Source organism: Eulemur rufifrons, chromosome 7 (genome assembly GCF_041146395.1).
Source record: "Eulemur rufifrons isolate Redbay chromosome 7, OSU_ERuf_1, whole genome shotgun sequence".
Classification (NCBI taxonomy): Eukaryota; Metazoa; Chordata; class Mammalia; order Primates; family Lemuridae; genus Eulemur; species Eulemur rufifrons.
The window spans coordinates 191,512,954-191,535,582 of record NC_090989.1 but is presented as its reverse complement, the minus strand read 5'-3'; the positions used below and the strand labels follow the sequence as shown (position 1 = coordinate 191,535,582).

At 48.5% G+C, this 22,629-nt stretch overlaps 1 protein-coding gene and 1 pseudogene across 1 annotated transcript in view; one reads left to right on the top strand and one right to left on the bottom strand.

The window, feature by feature from the left end:
• The first annotated feature begins 946 nt into the window (after positions 1-946).
• The window catches only part of COL23A1 (collagen type XXIII alpha 1 chain), a 307,671-nt gene continuing 285,988 nt past the window's right edge, over positions 947-22,629 (top strand). The window contains exon 1 of the mRNA XM_069472066.1: positions 947-1,252. Within this exon, the coding sequence (XP_069328167.1) occupies positions 947-1,252 (306 nt within the window). The remainder of the gene's footprint in view (positions 1,253-22,629) is intronic.
• On the bottom strand, positions 16,674-17,909 carry LOC138387861 (death effector domain-containing protein pseudogene; annotated as a pseudogene).

The following is a 22,629-nucleotide window of genomic DNA, read 5'->3' as shown; positions in this document are numbered from 1 at the left end:
AGACCCCATCTCTACTAAAAATAGAAAGAAATTATATGGACAGCTAAAAATATATATAGAAAAAATTAGCCGGGCATGGTGGTGCATGCCTGTAGTCCCAACTACTCGGGAGGCTGAGACAGGAGGATCCCTTGAGCTCAGGAGTTTGAGGTTGCTGTGAGCTAGGCTGACGCCATGGCACTCACTCTAGCCTGGGCAACAAAGTGAGACTCTGTCTCAAAAAAAAAAAAAAAAAAAAAAGATTCTAAGAGGCATATTTCTGCATGGCGCAGACCCTGACTGCGTCTTTAAATGAGTGCGCAGAGGTCGCTTTCGGCCACGAAGCGGCGCTAAGTCACCACCTAGGACAGACCCACGAAGTTTTTCCACAGGGTTCAAAGTTTTGAACTTTTTAAGCGTCAGGAAGGTTCCTAAGTTTAGGGGAATGCTCCTAAGGCACGAATGGTGGGTGCGCCGGCCAGGGCTGGGCTGAGAAGGCGCACTGTGTCGCGGGGTGCACTTGAGACCTCTCGGGATCGCAGCGGGGACTAGAGCTGGGGAGCCGCAAAGGTGCGCGAAAGAGTGGCGCGCCCGGCGCCCGGGCAGGTGAGGGAGAGGCGCTCTCCGAGCGCGGGGTTGGCCAGGCGCGCACCGGGGGCTCCGAGGAACCAGCTCCCTTTCCGCCCCCGCCTCCTTGCCGCGCGGGGCCAGCCGGGCCGCTCCTCCCCTGGGTGGGTCCCGGCTCCTTTTCTGGCAGAGTCTATTTGCATAGAGGAAACTGCCCAAAGTGGTCGCTGTGGAGGAGCTGGCGGAGAAGGGGGCGTGCGCCGCGATCCACTGCTACCCGGAGGCCAAGCCCAGAGCTCGGCGACCTCGTGCCTCGGGCTCTCCCGCCTGCTCTCCGCGCGCTGAGCCTCAGATCCAGCTCCGCACCAGCCCCTGGGAGCTCACGCGCGGCGAGCGCGCCATGAGCCGGGGCGAGCGCACCGGGGGCGGGGGCGCCGACGGCGGCGACGCGCGGAAGGGCAGCCCGGCTAGGGGCTGCGGCGGGGGGCGCCCCGCGGCGCCGGCCGGGACCCGGGCGGTGAGCGCGCTGTGCCTGCTGCTCTCCGTGGGCTCGGCCGCCGCCTGCCTGCTGCTGGGCGCCCAGGCGGCCGCGCTGCAGGGCCGGGTGGCGGCGCTGGAGGAGGAGCGGGAGCTCTGGCGGCGCGCGGGGCAGCCGGGAGCCCTGGCAGCCTGGGCCGAGCCGCACCTGGAGCGCCTGCTGCGCGAGGTGAGGCCCGGGCGCGGCGCGGGGGCGTGCGGTGGAGCCGGGGGCGCCGGCTGGGGGAGTGTCCGTGCGCCGGGAGCCGGGGCAGCGTGTCCGTCTCCGGGAGGAGGGTCGCCGGCTGAGTGCGCTGAGGCCGTCGGAAGCGAGGAGTGCCAGAGCCGAGGGGTCCTGCTGTCCCGGCTCCCGCCTCAGGTCCCGTGCCGGGGCAAGCGGCCGTGGGAAGAGCGAGCCAGAAGCGCGGGTGAGGGGACGAGCAGTGGCAGGGAAAGGAAAGACCGCGGACTGCGGAGTAACAGACCTGGACTAGAGACTCCGCGGTGTGTGCGGTGAGCGCCCCGGGTGCCGACGACGCTCGTGCGGGAAGCGAGCGTCCGGTGACTATTGTCACCACTAGCAGCTAACGTTCCGCTGCCGGTCTACTTGGAGAGGCCGGCGGCCGCGGGGGAGGGCCGGCCCAGGGCGGGGCCCCTGGCCTGCTCTGCTTTGTTCCGAGCGCTCTGGCTGCCGAGGTGAGCGCTCGCCCAGTGCACCCGGGGCCGAGGGTGGCCACATCAGCCTGGTAGAGTGAGGGGAAGGAAAAACTGTCGGGGCCAGAGACCTGGATGGTGGTTTCAGGCGGTGCCATCTGTGCAGTGACTACGGAGCACATCCTGAGTTTCCTCGTCCTATACATGGGAATGGTGATTTCCACAGCGTACTTGAAGGCATCATATGAGGCTCTTTGACATTTCTAAAGGTTAAGATTGCTGCTGTGTCTTCAAAATAGGAGCCACATTTTGGACTCCAAAGCCCTTACCCAACATGTTGGTCAGAACCCCCATCTTTTGTGCAGTTTTCCTCCTCATAGAACTGGGACGGGCAGGGTGGACTGGCCAGAGCCTCTCCTGGCCATCCTCCTCCCTCCTCCCCTCCCCCTCCTCCTCCCCTTTCCCCCCTCCGCCTCCCCTCCCCTTTCCCCCCTCCGCCTCCCCTCCCCTTCCCCCCTCCTTCCCCTCCCCTCCCCTTCCCCCCTCCTTCCCCTCCCCTCCCCTTCCCCCCTCCTTCCCCTCCCCTCCCCTTCCCCCCTCCTTCCCCTCCCCTCCCCTCCCCCTCCTTCCCCTCCCATCCTCCTCCTCCTTCTCCCCCTCCTCTCTCCTCCTCCTCCCCTCCCCTTCCCCTTCTCCACCTCCCCCTCCTTCCCTTCCCATTCTCCCCTCCTCCTCCTCCCCCCTCCTCCTCCCCATCCCCCCTTCTCCTGCTGGGCAAGGAGGCTGCCCAAGGGGGCATCCTCCACCATAGGATGAAAGAGGCAGTGTTTCAAGGCAGGGGAGGGGTGTGCAAGCCTGTTGGCCACCAATTCCCCAGGCTGTGCTGAGCTGTGGTCTCAGTGATGTAGGGAGCTGTGCTTCTAATGTTGGGTTAATTTGAAATCTTGAGGGGACGGGAGAAGTCTCTGTACCATACCTCCTTGTCTCCCCCACCTATTTCTTAGTCACTTTAATTTAAGCCAGCACTACATCTCTTCTAGCTCAGTCATGGGCAAAATTGCTGCTTCATGAAACAATTTCCTATTTTCCCCTTGAAAGTGCCTGCAGACTTCAGAAATCTCTCATGAGAGCCCTGCTGGCAACTCCTGGTGATGGTTCCATAATTGCTCCCATTATCTTTTGGCAAATCCCTAGAGACCAGGGTGTTGAATTGATTTATGGAGGGCCAATAAAGTTTCTACCTGTTAGTGCTATAGCTGTGGCTGTTCTTTCTAACAGGAGGCCTCTCTTACTTGGTAAAAATAAACCGCAAGCCCCGATTGGGTAAATCAGAAATCCTGGTAAAACCATTTTACAAGGAACTTACAAATTGTGTCTACTCTATGATAATAGGGAGGGGTGTCCTGGGAAGGCAGCCACTGCTAGGAGGTGTTGATTCTTAAGTCCTGAACTTCATCAGGGAGAGATTTGTCGTTGCTTCATCATGCATCCTTCTGCAGCACTGAATTTCACCTGTGTGACCTCTAGTGCTATAGTGCTTAAACTATAAGCACTAGATTTGTTGGACAGAGCATTCGTGTACTCTCTCTCTCTCTCCCCTTTTGATTAGAAAGGCAAAGAGGAAATGGAGAATCCCTGGATTCCCACTGGATAATTTGCTGTGCCATTCAATACCTTGTGCTACCAGCTACCCAGAGAGAGGCACATGTTGTTCTTGGAGTGTAGACAGTAGGGAGTCAGAGATGGCACAGTATGAATGCAGTTGGGGTTGACCTGGGGTTGTTTGGGTGTCCCCGTGGGAAGGCAGCTCTCTTCCAGGGCACCAGGCGGTTCCTGCTACAAGCTATTCTTTTCATGAATGTTGCTGGATGGGAAATGTACACAGCCTGGCTGGTGACAATGAGTTCCCTGGCTGAGACAAGGGGCTGTGGGAAGTGCATAATGTGGAGCCAGTAATTGACTTTAATTAGATGTGTAGGTACTGTTTTGAACCATTAGATATGAATGAAGGACAACTAAAGATGGAACTGAAAATCTCTTAAGGAAAGAGCATTCATAACTGAGGCTGTGCTTCAGTTCTGGTTTGTTCTCTGACAAGTCTCTTTTTAGCCAGTGCTGGGGTGGTTGTGGACGTGAGGGTGCCTGCAGCGTGTCCTTCTACCAGCAGACTTGTTTTCAAAGTATCAGAGGCAGAAAGCATGTCCAAATTAAAGAAATCCTTGCCAACCATACATGACTTTAATGTCAGAAAAAAATAAGCCAACAAAAGCCACTGTTAATATGGGACCCACTCTCTTTGTTCCTTTGGGAACAGAACTATGAAATAGATTTTTCTGAGACTGGCTGATGTGCCTGATAATGTAGATACAAAAAGGGAATATTCATGTTAACTTGTGATCATTAAAGACCTTTCCCATGGTACAAAAGGGAAGGAACGGTTTTCAGAATATAAAAACAAGATTTCTGAGTAAGGGCATTAATGATAGTACCTTCAGTATGATCTGAAAATATTCATGCAAAACAAACATCTAATATTTTGTTTTTAAAGTGCTTTAAATAGGTTGTCTAAGTAATCAACCCCACAGTTATATGTATAGTTAAACAGTGTTATAAAAGCTTAAGTGTTAGAGTGCATAGCTTTCATAATACAGTAAAAAAATTTCATGCAAACATTAAAGAAATATTTAGTTGTATTCAGAGGAGACTATTTCCAGCTTACAATGGGTTTATTGTTGGCTATTGGCCTTCCATTGTCTAGACCAATCAGTTTGAAAACACGAAAAGCCCAGAGACTGGGTAAACTTCGAGCACTTTCATTCCCTCTCATCAACTGTATATATTGGTTAAGTTATTGTCAAACCCAGAGTCAAACGGAGATTTTTCGGCCTCTGTGGCAGTCTGTCCACGTTAGGACTGTGGTGTCCGTTTTAATGAAGATGCCTATTTTTTAAGTCTATGGCATAACTGGAAATGAAGTGTAAATCATAGCTACATTTGTTTCCTTGATGTTTCCTGGCTCCTAAACCAAAGAAAAGTTTCCTTTCAGTGACTTCCTGGCGTGCTCACTCTCTCCACTCTTTTCTTGTCTTTTTTTTTTTTTTTTTTTTTTTGCTGCAGTTTGGAAGAGCTTTATAATAGTAGCAGCATGTTTAGAATGAGCCAACTCTTGGGGCGTTTCTTTCACAGACATATTTTGGAATTGTTGAATTGGACTTTTCCACATTGGCTTTGAAGATCTGGGGCAAGGCTGCTGAAGGTGGGAAATCTGTACACTGAATGAATTTATACTGGGGGCAGCACAGGGTAGATGTACCTGGAGTTTCTCGTCAGCAGAGCAGAGTTTGAGACCTGGTCCCACCGTTTACCAGCTCTATCATCCAACCTCGTCCACCTCCTGAGCCTGCCCTTTCTCTTCCCTCATACAGTGGTCACCACTGCCCATGTAGTGATGAGCAAATGCAGTACTGTTGAGGAAAGTGTAGGTCAGTAAATATGCTTTTAATGCCAAATAACGGAATACCTGAGTGTGGTCACTTATTTTACATAACAAGAGAAGCCTTCCAGACAATCAGCAGGTCCTGGGCCTGGGTGCCAGTCAGTGTCTGCCATTCTCTCTTCCTTTCCTCATGGTTGCAAGATGGCTGCTGTAGCTCCCAGCATGTGTCTTCGCCCTAGAGTAGCCAGGGTAGAGGGGGTAGGAGAAAGCCATCTTCTTGAGAGGTGTTCTCTTTTCTTTAAACCAAGGGTAAAGCTTTCCTAGCACACTTCAGCAGACTTCCCTTATAGCCACCAGCCAGAGCTAGGTCACATGGTCACCTAGGTCACATGGTCACTGGCAAAGGTAACGAGGTTGCCACAAGGAGGCTTTGGCTGATCAAGATTCATCCCTGGAGGCTGGGCACATTGCCACAGGAACAGAATAGAGGCTTTGTTAGGAAGACTGGGTATGGCTATTGAGGAGCAGCCCACAGTGTCAACTAGGTGTCATCAAAAGGTACTGCTGTCACCCTGGAGAATGGGGCGAGGGGGCCATTCCTTGCAGTTCTTGGTCCCTAACCTTTGAGCAGATGCTGTTCTGTTCTGGAAGTGACTGGCTGGAGTGGCCTCCATACTGAAGGTGGCACTCTAGGGCACTGCTTCCAAACCTTTTCCACATCGCAGCACACACACACAGCATGGTAACACTGCATCTCTGCAGAAAGGGGAAGAGGATGCTCAGCCTGGGGGCAGCTGTCCAAGGACCAAGGAGACCGTGCCTGGTGCATCTGTACCCATTTGGTGTGCCTGGGCAGCTCTGGTGTCCCCATAGCCCCACCCTGACCCTTGGCTCTCTCAACAGACATGTCTTACTGTGGCTTCCAAATCCCCTTTTAGAGCGTGTGCAGTTAGAATCCCAGTCCCCAAGGCAGGATGGGTTTCCCTTCTGCTCTCACAAGCATTGTCTCATTAGATTCAGCCTTTCTAGATGCCTTTGGATCCTCGTACCTTCAAACAGCAATGTGACAGGACCTGAACTCAGAGAGGCTTAAATTTAAAAGGGAATTTATGAGCTTGAGTAACAAAGAAGTCCTGGTGAATGTCTGTGCAGGCACAGCTAGAGGTGCCTGATCTTGTGTTTCTTTGTGTGGGCTCCACATTCCTCAAGGTGCCCTCACTCTTCCCATGAAGTGCCAGGGAAGCTTCTAGCAGCTCCTGATTCACATCCTCGGTGTTGGTATCTCTCTAGCTACAGTCCCAGCAGAAGTTCCTTGATTTACTCTGTTGGACCAGCATTGGTCACCTGCGTGGGTCACCTGCATCCGTCTCTGTGGATCAGCAGCACTGGCCACTGAGACCAGCCAGGCAGCCTCTCTGCTGGGCCAGCCTCGGGTGTGTGTGTGTGCGTGCGTGTGTACACATGTGCAGGGGCAGCCCTCCTGGAGCTGAAGGGACCAAGAAGTGGAAGATGGTCCCCAAAGGACAATTTGGAGTACTGTCATTAGAAGGGGGAGAGGACATGGGGCCAATAAGACAAGGAGGTGGCCATCCAAGGAATAGTGAGAGAGAGGGGCTTTGGCAACAAGCTGGAGCCACGTTCTGGAGAGATTCTACCTCAAAGGCTTGAAACCCAGCTAAAGGACGTTTTATCCAACAGAACAGGTCTTGGGGACTTGTTCTGTAGGACTTTGTATATATTGATAAATTTAGGTTTCTCTGTGGCAATATTGAAATCTCTATTTCTCTGTATATAAGGTGCTTACAAAATGTGAGCTTTAAAAGTTACAAGATAACTTCAAATCCTAAAAATTCCCTGTAACAGCCTCATGCGATGTGCCAGACAGAGGTTATTGCTGTTGTTTTACATAGGAAGAAATGTTACAGAGATGGGGGCTGTGGCTCCCTGGGATTTGCAGGATGTCTTGGGAGAGAGGAGTGAGGACGGGCATGTCCACTCCCCTTTGGTGCTCAGCCTGGGGCAGTGTGGATGTGCCCAGGTCAGGGCCACCTGGCCCCCGGGGCCCACGTTCCCCTCCCACTTCCATCGGCTTTCTAGTGGGGGGATTTCTCCAGGAGAATGTTCTCAGAGGAGGTCCATGGCCTAGTGGAGAGTCTGGGGTATCCCGAGTCCTGGGGACCTGGAGCAGTGACGTGAATGTGTCTGGGAGATTGCCAGGCGCCATCTGTCAAGGTAGTTTTCCCAGCGCCGAGTTCGGAGGAGGGAAGTGCGGCAGGGGAAGGCTCTAGATGAGGGGCCAGAGGCCACCACTGCCTGTGGGTGGCGTGGTCCAGGATGTTCGCCAGCTCCTCCAAGCTTCAGGCCTCCTTCTGTGCCGGGAGAGCAGAAGGCCAGCTGGGAGCACGAGCCCGCTCTGTCCCGCGTGCCTCGGGGCCTCCCAGCGCCTGGGCGCGATCCTGTACCTTCAGAGGAGCCCTCTCTGTCACCCCGTTTCTACGTTTCTCCCTTTTCTCTAACTAATCGTAAGCCCTCCAGGAGGCACTGATGGGTGTTGCGGGGAGGTGAAGCTCTGGGGAGGTGGAGCTCTTGGGGCGCTGCTCCTCAGACAACTGCGCGCACTTTCCCTTTGCCCCTTGTGCTCTTAGCTTGGCTTCTGCTGCCGCCGCAGCTGCCTTGCTCTTCTAGGCTCTGCGACCCAGGACTGGGACATGGTATGCCAGCTTGGCGACCCTTCCCCCCGCCTCCTTTTTTTAAAAAAGTAACCGAAATGTATTATATCTTCATTTAACATGATGAATGTTACTGATAATCCCACCACCCTAAAACAAGGACTATTTAACTTTTTGCATAATTCCTTCCAATTTTGCCCATGGACAGATTTTCACTCACCTAGTTTTAATCACAGAATGCACACCATTTATTTATACCTTGCTTTTATGTATTTACACCTTAAATTAAAAACATTTTCCAGATGATGCACAATCTTTTTTGTCAGGATTAATGACACTTAGTGTCCCATCAAGAAAATCTGCATTCTACTGTCAGCAAGGCATTTTGGCCTCCCCCATAGATTTGTTAGCACAGGTAATGGTACAGTCAGTGGTTTTGTGGGGAAAGTTTCTTACTTCTGTTATTCTTTGGGATGTAGCAGTAACTGGATAAAGTAGAATGTCTTTTGGGCTTTTCTTGCTTAAATTTTGAAACATCCGGGTTTGTCCACGCAGACATATTTCTCCTTCTGTGGTATTCTGAAGCTGTTGGACAATTGTGAAATTATACTTCAAGTTTTATGATGGGCTTAGTGGATTCAATATATCTTTTAGTTGAATTTTTATTTCAGGTGGATTCTCAGTGTTGTTGAAAGCAAAAGGTAATTGATAACAAAGAAAGCCTTAAAACAAGATATAGAAAAAGTCTGAGCATTTCATTTTAGAATTAGATTCATTTGTTGGTTTGCTGCAGAAACTTGCCTTGAGCAGCAGTCAGTGGTGCCAGGCACCGTGCTTGGTCCTCCCCGCGCATCTAATTATGGAAAGAAACGCTGTTCCACATGGGGACATTCGCCAGAGGCCACACACAGCTCCAGCTCTCTCCCCCATTCAGTTTTCTCCATGTGTAGAGCGAGGATGAATCTTTAATTGTTGACACAGGCACTCAGAGAACTTCCCTTCATCATGTCCAGAGACTTATTTCAGGATTAAGCACAAACCATTGGGAGAAAAAATAAGTTTGCAGATGTAGTTTTAAAGAAAATCACATCAGTGTGCTCCCCACCCTTCCCCTGAGAGGTGAGATTCACCCTCCCAGAGAGGGGCAGTGACTGGCCCCTTGTGGCAGCGGACACCTGAACCCGGGTAACCTGACTCCTAGTCCCCTGCCCTTTCCACAGCTCGTGGCACACCCAGTGGAAGCAATGATTTAGCCTTGAGGAGCAGCAGCAGCTTTTCTGCAAGTGTGGATGTCCTTGCAGACATCCGTAAGTGATGGATGCGTGCAGGGTGCCAGGGAAGACTTTAGCATTCAGCAGACCCGGGTACACATCTGCCATTTCCCAGCGATGTGACTTCGGGTAAATGAGTGTTTCTCTAAACCTTTGTTTTCCCATCTGTTAAACAGGGGCCACAATGCTTGCCTCCCAAGGTTTCTGTGGGAATTAAACAAGGCAATGTACACCAAGCGCTCGGTACATCATGCACACGCCAAAAATGGCTGTTCTTACTGGAATGCTTTCTTTGACTGAATTTGGGAGGAATGTCTATGTCTGTTTGCTGATCAGAGAGAAGGTCCTGCGGTTACTTGGCTGACCTTAAGAGTCTTTTAACACTGGGTTTCTGCCATCCTACTGAGGCCATACAGAAGCGAAAAAGGTATTCACACATGTCCAGTCGCTGAGTCAAGAAGCAGAGAAATGTGACTTGATTGTTGAAGAAAGGTAAAGACTGAATTAGCTTTATAACCCCGTTTTTGGTCTTTCATTTGAGCAGAATAAGATTTTCCATTTAGTTTAAAAATGTCACAGTTATCACCAAAATAAAAATCAAATTATTCATGAAAATAATTTTATGGATTTGTCATTGTGAAAGGTCCAACAAACAATCAGTTTGCTTTAATGAATAGGATAGTCAGTCTGGTTTGGGGGTTGTGCAATATGGCACTGGCACCCCTGAATATTCATGGTTAATCTGATGAATTAGAGGCTTCGCACACATCTGCTTCAATTCACATTGGTAAATGAAACCTTTATTTTCCTGATGTAACCACAGAATTGGAGGTGGGGGAGTATTGTTACATGGGCAATGGCAACTTGTAAAATGGAAGTGGTTTCCAGTTTTGAGTTGTGAAACAAATCATAAAGCAGATAGAACGCATTCTGGTGTTTTAAAAAGACAATTTAAATAAAATATACTCAACTTTGGTTCTCCAGGGAGGAACATCACACACGAAAAACAGGATCTGTCCATTTATCTAACTGTGCTTTTTTGTATGATGTATGGGCTGTTATCACCTACAGCATCTTGTTTGCAGACTGCTATTTGGTACAGTCAAATGAAAGACAAGTTCCCATGATGTCAAGGGGACTAGAGTGTGCGTGTGTGTGTGCATGCGTGTGTGTGTGCATGCGTGTGTGTGTGCATGTGTGTGTGTGTGTGTGCATGAGTGTGCATGCATGCATATGAGTGTGTGCATGTGTGTGCATGCATGCATATGAGTGTGCATGTGTGTGCACACATGCGTGTGTGTGTGTGTGTGTGTATGGTTGTGCATACATGCATATGCATGTATGCATGAGTGTGCATGCATGCATATGAGTGCATGTGCATCATATGGGTATGCAAAACCACATATGCACATGCGTGTGTGCATGTGTGTTGTGTGTGCAAGTGTGTGGGCATGCATGGGGAGTGTGCATGCACACGCACACACATGGACGCTGTAAAGGAATCCCAGTGAGAGACTTTATAATGTGCCCAGATGAGACCAGCCTGACCTTATCCCCTTATAGAAATTATCCCCCCCGAGTCCCCCAAAAGCCCCTGTTGCTGGACCCTGTATGGCTCATGCTGTGGCTCTAGAGTTAGGAGCCCTGGGTTTGAGTCTGGAGCTGCCTCTGAACTGGCCGGGGTGCTGGGACAAATAAGATGACTTTTCCAAGCCTCTACTTCCTGCTCTGAAAAAGGGGCGGCAGCATCTGCCCCACTGGTCTCGGTGAGGATGGAGCCATGGTCTTCCCTTCCTACCGAGTCCCTGCTAGCACTTGGGTGGCTGCCCTTCTTGGGGACAGTGCCTCCATCTCCTTCCACACCTGCAAGGAGGCACCAACCTGAGGCCCGCCCGGCTTTGCCCAAGATGAGCAGGAAGGAGGTACCATGTCCTGTGGCATGGTCAGTCCTGCCCAAGATGTCTGTGTGGCTTCCTTCGGCCCCTTCACTGCAGGCCTGTCAGCACAGCCCATCTTGCCTGTCTGAGCCCTGCCCCTCCCTGCCCCCCCGGCAGGTCCGCCTCTTACATCTTTCTAAATGTTTCTCCATGGTGTCTCCTCCCCTGCCTCTATGGGCCAAGGACTGGGACACCCCTCACTCAGTGTGTCCCTGCACCCTCCTCCCTGCCACCTCCCACATCAGTCCCCAGAGTCCCATGGGGAATCTGAAGAGGGCAGGGCAGGCTGGAACCCCATCTGTGTTAGTGAGCCAGGGCTAACCGCAGCATCCAGAGGACCACAGTCTGGAGGCTGAACCAGCAAACGTCTATTTCTGCACAGTTCTGGATGCTCCTTCATCTGATGTCACGTCAAGGTGTCTGGCAGGGTCGCTTGGTTTCTTCTGAGTCCTCTGTCCTTGGCTTGTAGATGCCGCCTTCTCACTGTGACCCCACGTGGTCTTCCCTCTGTATGGGTCTGTGTCTTAATCTCTCTTTAGGACAGCAGTCATTTTAGATTAGGGCGCACCCTGATGACCTGGTTTTACCTTAATCACCTTTTTAAATGTTCTATCTCCAAATACAGCATGGCCTGAGGTTCTGGGGCTTGGGGCTTCAACACATGAATTTGGGGGTGGGGGACGCCATTCAGCTCATAACACAGTGTGGCACATTAGGTAACCAGACATGCACTGTGGACAGGATGGAGAGGGCTGGGCACCTCCGGGAGGGGACTTGAATGGGCCTGGTGATCAGGGCCTGCAGAGGAGCCCTGGCTGGTGTGGGGCCAGCATAGAGGACAGAGCCGGACCAGCCGGGGGGCTCTCCTCAATGTGTCAAAGGCTGGGATGGAAACTGCATGTTCCCCCTCCAGGCTGGGATGGGATTTCCTTCTGTCAGCCCAGTGTGGTGAACCCTAGAAGGCGAGTTCTGACGGGAAGTGATGTGTGTCTTTGAAAAAATAATGAATGGGAACACAAATTAAGGATTACTGAAGAATCACATTTTGTTTGTAGACCAACCCTTTCAAAACATCCTAATGTATTTCAGGACTGAGCAGGGACCCTTAAGGAAATATGTGTTCTGGTGTGGTTTGGAAGAGAGTCGCTCAGCGTGCCCATGGGAGTCACTGATTAAACCCACGTTCCTCAGGAAACAGTTCCAGCCCCCGCCAAAGCCTGGGCTGGGCCAGACGTTCTCACATTTTGCCTTTGCTGTGACTCTGCCAGGGAGGTTTCACCTGGCACCAAACTGAGGTGGAATCTGAAGTTCAACGTGATGCCTCCTGTTCCCAGGACATGGGCTCTACCACCCCAGCCACACTTATAGAAGCCGCGGCCTGGGTTTTTGTTGTATGGTTTGTTTTTTGTTTGTTTGTTTGTTTAGGTACATTGACATACAGCAGACTCTATAAATTTAAAACGCACAACTTGATAAATTGTGACGTATGTGCACAACTGTGAAGCCATCTCCACAGTCTAGCTAGTGAACATAGTCATCACCCTCCGAAGTTGCCTCCTGCCCCTTGAGTTCTCTCCCTCCCATCCCTCCTCACCTGCCACTCGGGGACCACTGATTTCTGTTACTGTCGATGTTTTCATTTTTCAGGATTTCTTTTACTCAGCATGATTACTGAGAGATTCTTTGATATTTTTGCATAATGGTTATGCAAATAGTTAGTTTTACACAATAGTTTATTCTTTTTCATTACCGAGCATTATTTCATTATATGGATGTACCACAATTTGTCCATTCACCTGTTGATAGACATTTAGGTTGTTTCCAGTTTTTGTCTATTACAGGTAAAGCTGTTATGAATATCCACATGCCACTCTTTATTTTATACCTTTAATTTCGAGTGGAGTGGTTGATCATATGATAGGTATAGGATTAACTTTTTACAAAACTGCCAAGCTGTTGTCCAAAACCATTGTATCATTTTATATTCTCACCAGCAGTGTATGAGAGTTCCAATTGTCCATGTAATACAGATGATTGGACAATTCTCTAACTGCTTTTAAGATTTTCTCTTTATCACTGATTTTAAGCAATCGGATTATGATATGTCTTATTGTAGTGTCTCGGTGTTCATTGTGCTTGGGTTTCACTGAGATTCTTGGATCTGTGGGTTCATCATTTTCATCAAATTTGGAAACATTTTTTGAACCTTCACATATTTTTTTTCTACTCTGCTCTCTTCTTTAGCCACTCCAATTACATGTATTTAGGCCACCTGAAGTCCCACAGTTTACCAATTCTCTTCTCTTTTTCTTTTCTTTTTTTAAAAAAAATCATTCTCTCTGTGTTCATTTTGGATAGTTTTTACTGCTGTCTTCAAGTTCGTATTCTCTTCCTCTGCAACGCCTCCTCTGCCGTTAATCCACTCCACCATATTTTTCATCTCAGACATGGTAGTTTTTAACTCTCAAATTTTGGTTTAGGTCTTTTTAATATCTTTGTTGTTTCTACTTAACATTTTGAACATATGCAGTACAGTTACAATAATTGCTTTAAGGTCTTTGTTTGCTAGTTCTAACATCTGTGGCAGTTTGGGGTCTGTTTCCTTGAATTGGTTTTTCTGCTCATTAGGGGGCCGTCTTCCCGCTGGTAACTTTTCTTATTGTATGGCAGACAGAGAGATGAGCTTTAGCTGTTTCTGGGTGTTTTTGCATCTCTATACATATTCATGGCTTTGTTTTGTGGCAGTTAAGTTACTTGGAAACAGTTTGAGCCTTTGGGGTCTTGTGTTTCAGGTCTGTTGGGTGGGACTGCTGACTCCCTGTGGCTGAGGCAGCCCCTCCTGCACTCCCCAGAGTGCTGGATGAGAGTGCGCTGTGAGCTTTCCTGGCCTGGCTGTCAGCAACAGGCACTCTGCCCACCCCTGTGTGAGTGCTGGCTGCTGTCCCCTCTTGTCCTTTAGGAGGTTCTTTCCCCACCCACAGGTGCTCATTAGTGCCTTGCCTCACACCCAAAGGGGACCCTCAGCATGAGTTTGCAGAGGAGAGGACTGGAGAGAGATGGCTGCACAGACAGACAGGGCAGAGTCTCTGTGCAGCCATCTCTCTCCAGTCCTCTCCTCTGCCAACTCAGACTGCCTCAGCCTCCCTGGACTCCCAGCCCCATCTAGGCATGGGGAGGCTGCCAGGCTCCGTCTGTCTTTCCCCTCCCTGCACTCAGCCGGGACACTCTCCAGGCCATGAGCTCCTGGTTGTTGTCTGTGTCTCAGAGATCCCTGTCCTTCCCTGCCTGGTACCAAGTGTCTTCAGAACCATTGTTTCATATTTAATTGTGAGTTTTGTTGTTGTTTTTGATGTGGTTATTTGGGCAGGAGAGTAAATCTAGTCATTGTCATTCCATCTTGCCTGGAAGTGGAAATCCATGATGTGACCTTTCTTAAAAATTTGGATCATTTTGGTTTCATAGAAAAATACACTGTACATATGTGCATAACCATAGTACATTTGTCAAAAGTGAGACATGAACAGTGATGTGTTACTGCGACAGGCAGAATTCCAAGATGGCCCCAAGCTTCCTGCTCCCTGGTGCACACACTATGTATAATTCCCTCCCCCCTGAGTGCAGGCAGAACCATGATGGCTATCCCTCCCGATGATTGAGTTACTGACCACGCACTTAGCTTTGAGTTAATGAGAAAGGAGATTATCCAGTGGCCCTGACTAATCCGGTGAGCTCTTCGGAGGGCTGGGCCCTTCCTGAAGTCAGAGAGAGGTGAGGCATGGACAGCAGAGGGCCACACGGCAGGGGACTATGAGCTGCCTCTGGGAACCGAGAACAGCCCCAGGTCCAACCACCAGCAAGAGAGGGACCTCGGTCTGTGAGCACAAGGAACCACATGGGCATGAGGGCCGACCCAGAGCTACAGAAAGAAACCCCTGACTGACACGTTGATTTCAGCCTGTGGAACCAAGTGCAGCTATGTCTAGACTTCTGATCACAGAAACTGTAAAACAGTAAATGTGTGTTGTTTTAAGCTGCTAATTCTGTGGCAATTTGTTACACAGCAATTGAAAACTAGTATCATCACTATTAACTAAAGAGGACCAGATCAAATTCACTAGTAATTATATCCCACTGTCAATCTGGCAAGATCTCAGTAGAGACTAATGTGAGGACTAGCATGAAGCCACGGGACCATTTCCAGCCATTTTCAAGATGATTTTAACACACACCCATATTGTGTCTTGGTTGGAGGTGGTTAGAATTCTGATCAAGAATAGATCTGTTATATGAGAAAATACTCATAAATCATATATCTGATAAGAGCCTAGTATCTAGAATTTTAAAGAATTCCGGCCGGGTACGGTGGCTCACGCCTGTAATCCTAGCACTCTGGGAGGCCGAGGCAGGTGGATCGTTTGAGCTCAGAAGTTCGAGACCAGCCTGAGCAAGAGCGAGACCCCGTCTCTACTAAAAAAAAATAGAAAGAAATTAGCCGGACAACTAAAAATATATATATAAAAAAAATTAGCCGGGCATGGTGGCACATGCCTGTAGCCCCAGCTACTGGGGAGGCTGAGGCAGAAGGATCGCTTGAGCCCAGGAGTTTGAGGTTGCTGTGAGCTGGGCTAATGCCACAGCACTCTAGCCTGGACAACAGAGTGAGACTCTGTCTCAAAAAAAAAAAAAGAAAGAATTCTTACCACTCAACAACAAAATGACACAAAACCCAATTTTAAAATAGGAAAAGGATTTGAACAGACATTTCTTCAAACAGGATATGGAAATGACCAACACGCGCATGCAGAGATGCTAGTATCATTAGTCATTAGGTGATGCACATCAAAACCACAATGAGATACCACCTCACACCTGGGATCTGCATGTGGAGAAACTGGAACTTTCATACATTGCTGGTGGGAATATAAAATGGTTCAGCCACTGTGGAAGAGTTTGGTGAATCCTTAAAAAACTAAATATGAATATCACATGACCCAGCAATTCCACTCCTAGGTTTATACTGTAAAGACTTGAAAACAGATACTCAAGTAAATGTACACTCGTGTTTATTTTTGTATTTTTTTTTTTTTGCAGGGTACATTATTTATTTTCATTTGAACATGGAAGGAAAGTGTCACACTCCACCTTTCCCTTTACAGGGGGAGTGTATTTTAATCAGCAACCTCTTCTCCAGCCCCCGGGTACGTGTGTAAACACGCACACCACTGTTGGGGGTGACTAGGCTGACCCAGTCGTTTTATCTACTATTCCCTGGAAGAGGGTTTGACAAATGGCAAAAAGGAAGGAGCCACCTGTGGCAGAGGTTTCAAGCCATGGAATGGAGGAAAGAAGGCAGAGAGGAGAGCACCAGATGCCAGGAGAGAGTAGAAAGGGCCACAGATTTTTTTTCTAAATTCTGTAATTTGGAAGAGGGTGGTGATTAATTTCCAAAATACACTTCAGAGTCCCACCTTCCACATAGCTCCCTTACTCACAGCCGTTTGGTATTTTAGACAAAATTTCAGAGCCCTCATAAAGCCAGAAGTATTGATAACCCCTCAATGCACCCAAAAGCAGTGTCACTTCAGTCCCTTGCAAAGACTATGTTCTATAGACTTTGCTTCCCCCCGTACGTTTGTTGTGTGGCTCAGTGGTAAGGTGGCTGTAGAGACACATTAGGGAAAGTGGAAAACAGAAACAAAGGGGAAGCCCAGGCACCAGGGTGCAGGGAAGGGTAGGGGACACCACTTCCACTTTCGTTTGTCTTTTCCTAAAAAAAAAAAAAAAAAGGCGGGGGTGTGACTGGTTGGAAGGGCAGAGAACAACCCCCAGAACAGTATGGAAGCTCCAGAGGTGGGTGGCGGGAACAGTCCCCAGAGGAGCAAGAAGGGCAAGAGGTCGGCAGGGCTCGCAGCATCAGGTTCCTCAGGGGTTGCTGCCGGCCCCTCGTAGGCCTCCTCGCCCACACTGCCCGGCAGTTTGACGGCTCCGAGGCCCGCAGCTTGCTTGGGGGAGTCTGTGATGAAGACACCGTTGAGTGCCTCTAGTGCCAGAAAGCATGGAGGTAGGTGAGCTCAGAGAACTTGATGTCACAGATGATGGAGCCCAGGTCCTGGGTCCTGAGGATGGTGTCGGCCTGGTTAAGGCGCCAAACTGGCGCTCAGTTGGGTCCTGCTTGTTAAAGACGACGTTGCCCTGCAGAGCAGTCTGTGCTGGCCGTGTTCAGCCAGAAGCCGAAGCTGCAGTCTGGCGCCACAAGTCTGCTTTTCCTTGGGATCTGGGGTCACTGACTTCCGGCGTTTTTGCGGGCGCCCAAGTGTGGCTCTGCCTCGGGCTGGCGGCTTGCGACCCACCCGAGGACCAAAGCGGGGCAGCACGCCACAGCAGAGTGAGGAGGCCTCGGTTCTGGTCACTGAGGGCTCTGGGGGTCACCTAGAGGTTGATGTCTCCTCCAGACACAGCCCGTCTCCTCGCGAGGCTGGGGTAGGCAGCAGGCCATGGCGAGTGATGAGCAGCAGGAGCACCTGGCCGAAGTCACTCTCATCACAGCCGCGCTGGCGCTCCGACGCCAGTAAGAAGTCACAGCCATTCTGGACGAGTGCACGCTCGTGGTCATCAGTGACATCAACAAAAAGGAAGGAACGTGCGTGCGCATCGCCGTGTGTGAGATGGGTGCCCACGACGTCAAACGCTCCTCCGTGCTCGCCGCGTCCTTCTGGCCACACCTAGCTTGCCCGCCGCTTTAGACCACGGTGCCGGGGGCTCCGTAGGTGGTCCTTTCCAGGGTCCCTGGTCAGCAGCTGCAATTTCCACCTACCTCGGCGCCGGCCGGCACCGCCACGTTGGGTCCCTTCCGGCACACCGAGTCTCTCCACGCCGCCATGTTGGGGTTATCCCCCGACCCCCGCGCCACCACAGGGCCTGTGTTGCAGGGCAGCGTCCAGGCTCCAGCCGGTGGTGGGTGTGGGGGACACTCATGTTTGTAGCCCCGCTACTCACAATGGCCCAAAGGTAGAGTAAGCCTAAATGTTCATGGAATGGATAAGCAAATAGTAGCACACAGAATGTGATATCATTCAGCCATAAAGAGGAAAGAAATACTGATAAATGCTACAATGTGGTGAATCCTCCTGCTAAGTGAAGGAGCCAGACAAAAAGGTCACAAATTGTGTGATTCTGTTTATGTGACATATCCAGAATAGGTGCATCCATAGAGACAAAGCAGATTGGCAGTTGCCATTTGAGGGCTGGTGGAAAGGAGAAGGGGACAGGATTTCATTTTGGGGTGATGATAATGTTTTGGAACTAGATGGAGGAGGTGATTGCACATTATGACTTTACTTAATGCCACTGAACTGTTTACTTTAAAGTGGTTAATTTTATGTTAATGTTTATGTGACTTTCACCTCAGTTAAAAAGAAAATATTTCTGTTCTAAAAAATAACAGAGCTACACTTTAGTTGATGTTAAATGACTTTGTGATTCTGCTACCTTTTTTTTTCCTGGCTGAACTACACCTTATTCAGATTTCTCCAGTCTTCTCCTGTAATGCCGTTTTCTTGTTCTAGGATCCATCCAGGATACCTTGCATTTAGTTGTCATGTGTTCTTAGTCTCTTCGAATCCATTACCATTTCTCAGTTCTTCCTTGTTTTTCATGACCTAGAGGGTTTTGAGACATATGGGGCAGGTATTTCGTAGCATGCCTCTCGACTGGGGCTAGTCTGAGTTTTTTCATGATCAGACTAGGTTATGTCTGTTTGGAAAGGACACCACTAAGGTGGATTGCTACTTTCATGGCATGATATCAGGGGGTCCGTTATGTCAGTGTGACTTATCTCTGGTGATAATTAACCTTGATCACTTGGTTAATGTAGTATCTGCCAGATTTCTCCCTTGTAAAGGTACTCTCTGAGTAAGTCCAGCTCACACTCAAGGAGAGGCCACTTTAGCTCCACCTCCTGGAGGGGGAAGTAGCTTCATAGATTATTTGAAATACTACAAGGAAGCTGTGTCTCTTCTTCCCATTTATTTATTCAATCATTTATATCAGCATGGACTCATGGGTATGTAATTTATTCTTTGGATTATAAGCCAATACTACATTACTTATTTTGTTGCTTAAATTGTTCCAGCTTTGGCCATTCCAAGCCCTTCAGGTTGGTTCTTGTGTTGCTTTGAGATACACCCTCCACCCCCATCCCGCTTATTATAAAGCACTTCTTTACTTTCTGGCATTATAAGATGCCAGGCTTATCTCATATTTTTCCTACCTTGGCCCTAGAATCAGCCATTTCTCCAAGAAGCCCTGGTTCCTTTTATTGGAGAATGATATTTAGAAACCAAGATCTAGGCATTGAGTGTGCTTGTTACTACTAGGGTGTCACTCTTTGTAGGCCTTCTCTGTAGATAGAGGTAGGGTATATGTGCATGTATATTAACCCTTCTATATGCATGTATCTGTAATTATTTCTGTATGTAATGTTGGGGCTTGGAAAACAATGCCACAAAATGAAGGCCTCAGAGGCAAAAGTGTCTCAGTCCCATTCTCTCCTGAGGCTAGCCATAGAAAGGAGAATCCCTCTTCCCCAAGGTGGGTCATAGAAACCAAACCCCTTTTTTTCCCAAAGCTAGCCATAAAACCTAAAAATATTACTCTAACTTTCCGTCTGCATTTCTATTTAAAAATTGGCCATAAAGAAATAATCTTGGCTGAGTGTGGTGGCTCACGCCTATAATCCTAACACTTTGGGAGGTTGAGGGAGGAGGATTGCTTGAGGTCAGGAGTTCGAGACCAGGCTGAGCAAAACAAGGCCCCATCTCTATAAAACAGAAAAATTAGCCTGGCATGGTGACATGCACCTGTAGTCCCAGCTACTTGGGAGGCTGAGGCAGCAGGATCACTTGATTCCAGGAGTTTAAGGTTGCAGTAAGCTATGATACCCCCATTGCACTCTAGCCTGGGTGACAGAGGAATATCCTGTCTCAAAAAAGAAAAGAAAAGAAAAAAAGAAATTATCTTGTTTGACTGCAGGTCATAAGACCCCCATTCCAGAGAGTGTCCTGCCCCCACACCCAGAAGGAAGGAATTCATGCTCAGAGAAGGCAAGAAGAATCTAGACATACAGGCCCTGAGTTTTCCCATTCAGTCTAGCATTAAATCATACCTTTTTGTCCAATCATATTTCCACGTGGCTGCCCATGCTTTGTTGAACCTAAGCATAAAAATGGACAATTTCCCCTGTATCTTTGGGTCTTCATTCTGAAGGACCCTGTGTATACACGTTAAATAAATTTGTATGCCTTTTCTCCAATTAATCTGCCTTTTCTTAGTTGATTAGTTGATTAGTTGATTTTTCAGCAAACTTTCAGAGGGCCAAGGGGAACTCTCCCCATGGTCCCTATAGTGTTTACCTGTATACAGAACGTAAATGTGACCTCATAGTGATGTCCCTGATTCCGATCCAGCACAACGGGTTCATTCTAGTGTACGTACTTTTCGCGTACTTTCTTTGCTTACTTACAACTTCTTGGACAATGATAAACCTGGCTTTCATTATCTATAGTTTATTTACTTATTTGTAAATAAACTAATATGTAAAGCTAATATGTAAAGTAGCTTAAAAATAAGCTAATATGCAAAGTAGCTTCAAAATTGCTACCCTGCACCCCTGTAGCCACCTGGCCTCCTAGGGTGCAGTGTTCATGTCAGGTTCCCTCTGTCTCCACCCTACAGTTTTCAATCAAAATATTTTGCAAGTGACTTAGCCAAGCTATATTTTCCCCCTACAGCCTTCAGCGAGGTTATGTCACACAATTTTAATATAGTTAGATTCATTTGTCATAGCCTGCAATCTGGCCTGGGATTCTCCGGCATCCCGATTGACCTTGGTTTTCACTAATATCCATTAAAGTTCACTCTTTGTGACAGACAGTTCTATGGACTTTGACAAATGCCTAGTCATGTGTCCACCACCCCAGGGACATATGGAACAATTCTATCGTCCTTAATCTCCTCCACACCACCCCTTGTTCTTAATTCTTCTCACTCTTTCAACCTTTCCTAAACACGGTACTGAGTTCTGTCTATAGTTTCGGGTGGCCTGGCTTTTGATAGCAACTTTTAACAAATTTGTTGTAGGCATAAAAGTTGCTCATAAGCAGAGGTTGTCCTGCTTTGTATTTGGAGTCAGTTGCTGCCAGGATGTAAGTCCAGCCCCGACACTTCCCTCTCTTAAGTTTCAGTTTTCTCATCTGTAAATGGGCGTGTGATAGTCCCCGCCTGGAGGGGCTGCTGGGGGGACTCGGGGAGCCGGCACTGAGGAGGTGGGCAAAGCCATTCTCATGGGTGCAAGAGCAAGGATGAGGAGCTGTGGCTGGAGCCGAGGGACTTGACTCTTGGCGAGCCTTTGCTCCAGCGATCGTGGTGGCTGTGTAGTAGCAGGGTTGGTTCTGGAATTGGGTCTCCCTGAGGAGACAGAATCATCCATCTGGTGTTCAGAACTCTCCTTTGGCAGAGAGTTCATCTTGTCTCTTCTTCTACTTCCAGGGTTTTCTATTTTTACTGAGAAGGTGGTATTACGACAACACAGAACTTTTAAAGTTCTTTTAATAATCCCAACACTCACTGGGTTCTGTTTGGTAGTGGCCTCTCCCCCATGCCTGAATTTTTACATAGATGTAGACATTTTATTTAATGTGTCATAAACATTTTTCCTTGTTGCTGCAGTCTTTGTAGTGCTGTTTCCTGACTTGTGACCGTCCATCAAGGGCCTTCCCCATCCTTCACTGACCACTCCCACTGCTGTGCCTGCGGCTTCTTCATGAGTAGTATTTTCTTGTTTCTGCAGATTTATTTCCATGGGATATATTCCCTGGAGTAGGAATTTTCAGTGAAAGGCTAGAAATGTCTTATGGTTTTATTTGTAGCCTTTTACAGAGATGAATCGTTGCATCCCTTTTTTGTACATCAATCTATATTTCATCAGAGCAAAACCATTTGAGAATGTGATCAAACATCTGGTGAATTGTTCTAGACTAGTGCTCCAACAGATCATTAATAAATTTATCATCTGACCATCTACTGCTGTTTTGAAGGCCATGGTTTCCCCTGATGAGTTTTCCCTGAGCTCTTAGCACCCTGCCCCCAAACCTCAAGTTCTCCTTCTCAGTGCTTCTGGAAGGGAATGCCCCCAGAGTCTCTGCTCTTTTCTCAGAAACTCTTCCTTTATTTACTTTTAGAGTCAGGACTTGTTTGCATATGTAAAACCAGGACCATATTGTTTGCAGATGCTAGGGGTACTGTCAGATAATTGTATGTAAAAAGTTTAGGCTTTTAAATCATTTTTACAAACCTAGACACAAAAGAATATTTTCTTAGAATTAGGGGAAAAAAAGCATGAAGTCAAGATTGTGGGATTGGATTTCTAAGTCAAACATTTCTCTTTGTGTTCATAGTAGGGACGTTTCAAACCCACAGTTAGGGGCTGGAGGTGGGGGAGGGGAAGGGACTAGGAGAGAAAATGTTGCAGATTTGCCCTCAAATCTAGAAAAACAAATGCTCAGGAGTTAGAATAAATGGCAAAACAAAAACTCAATCCCAGT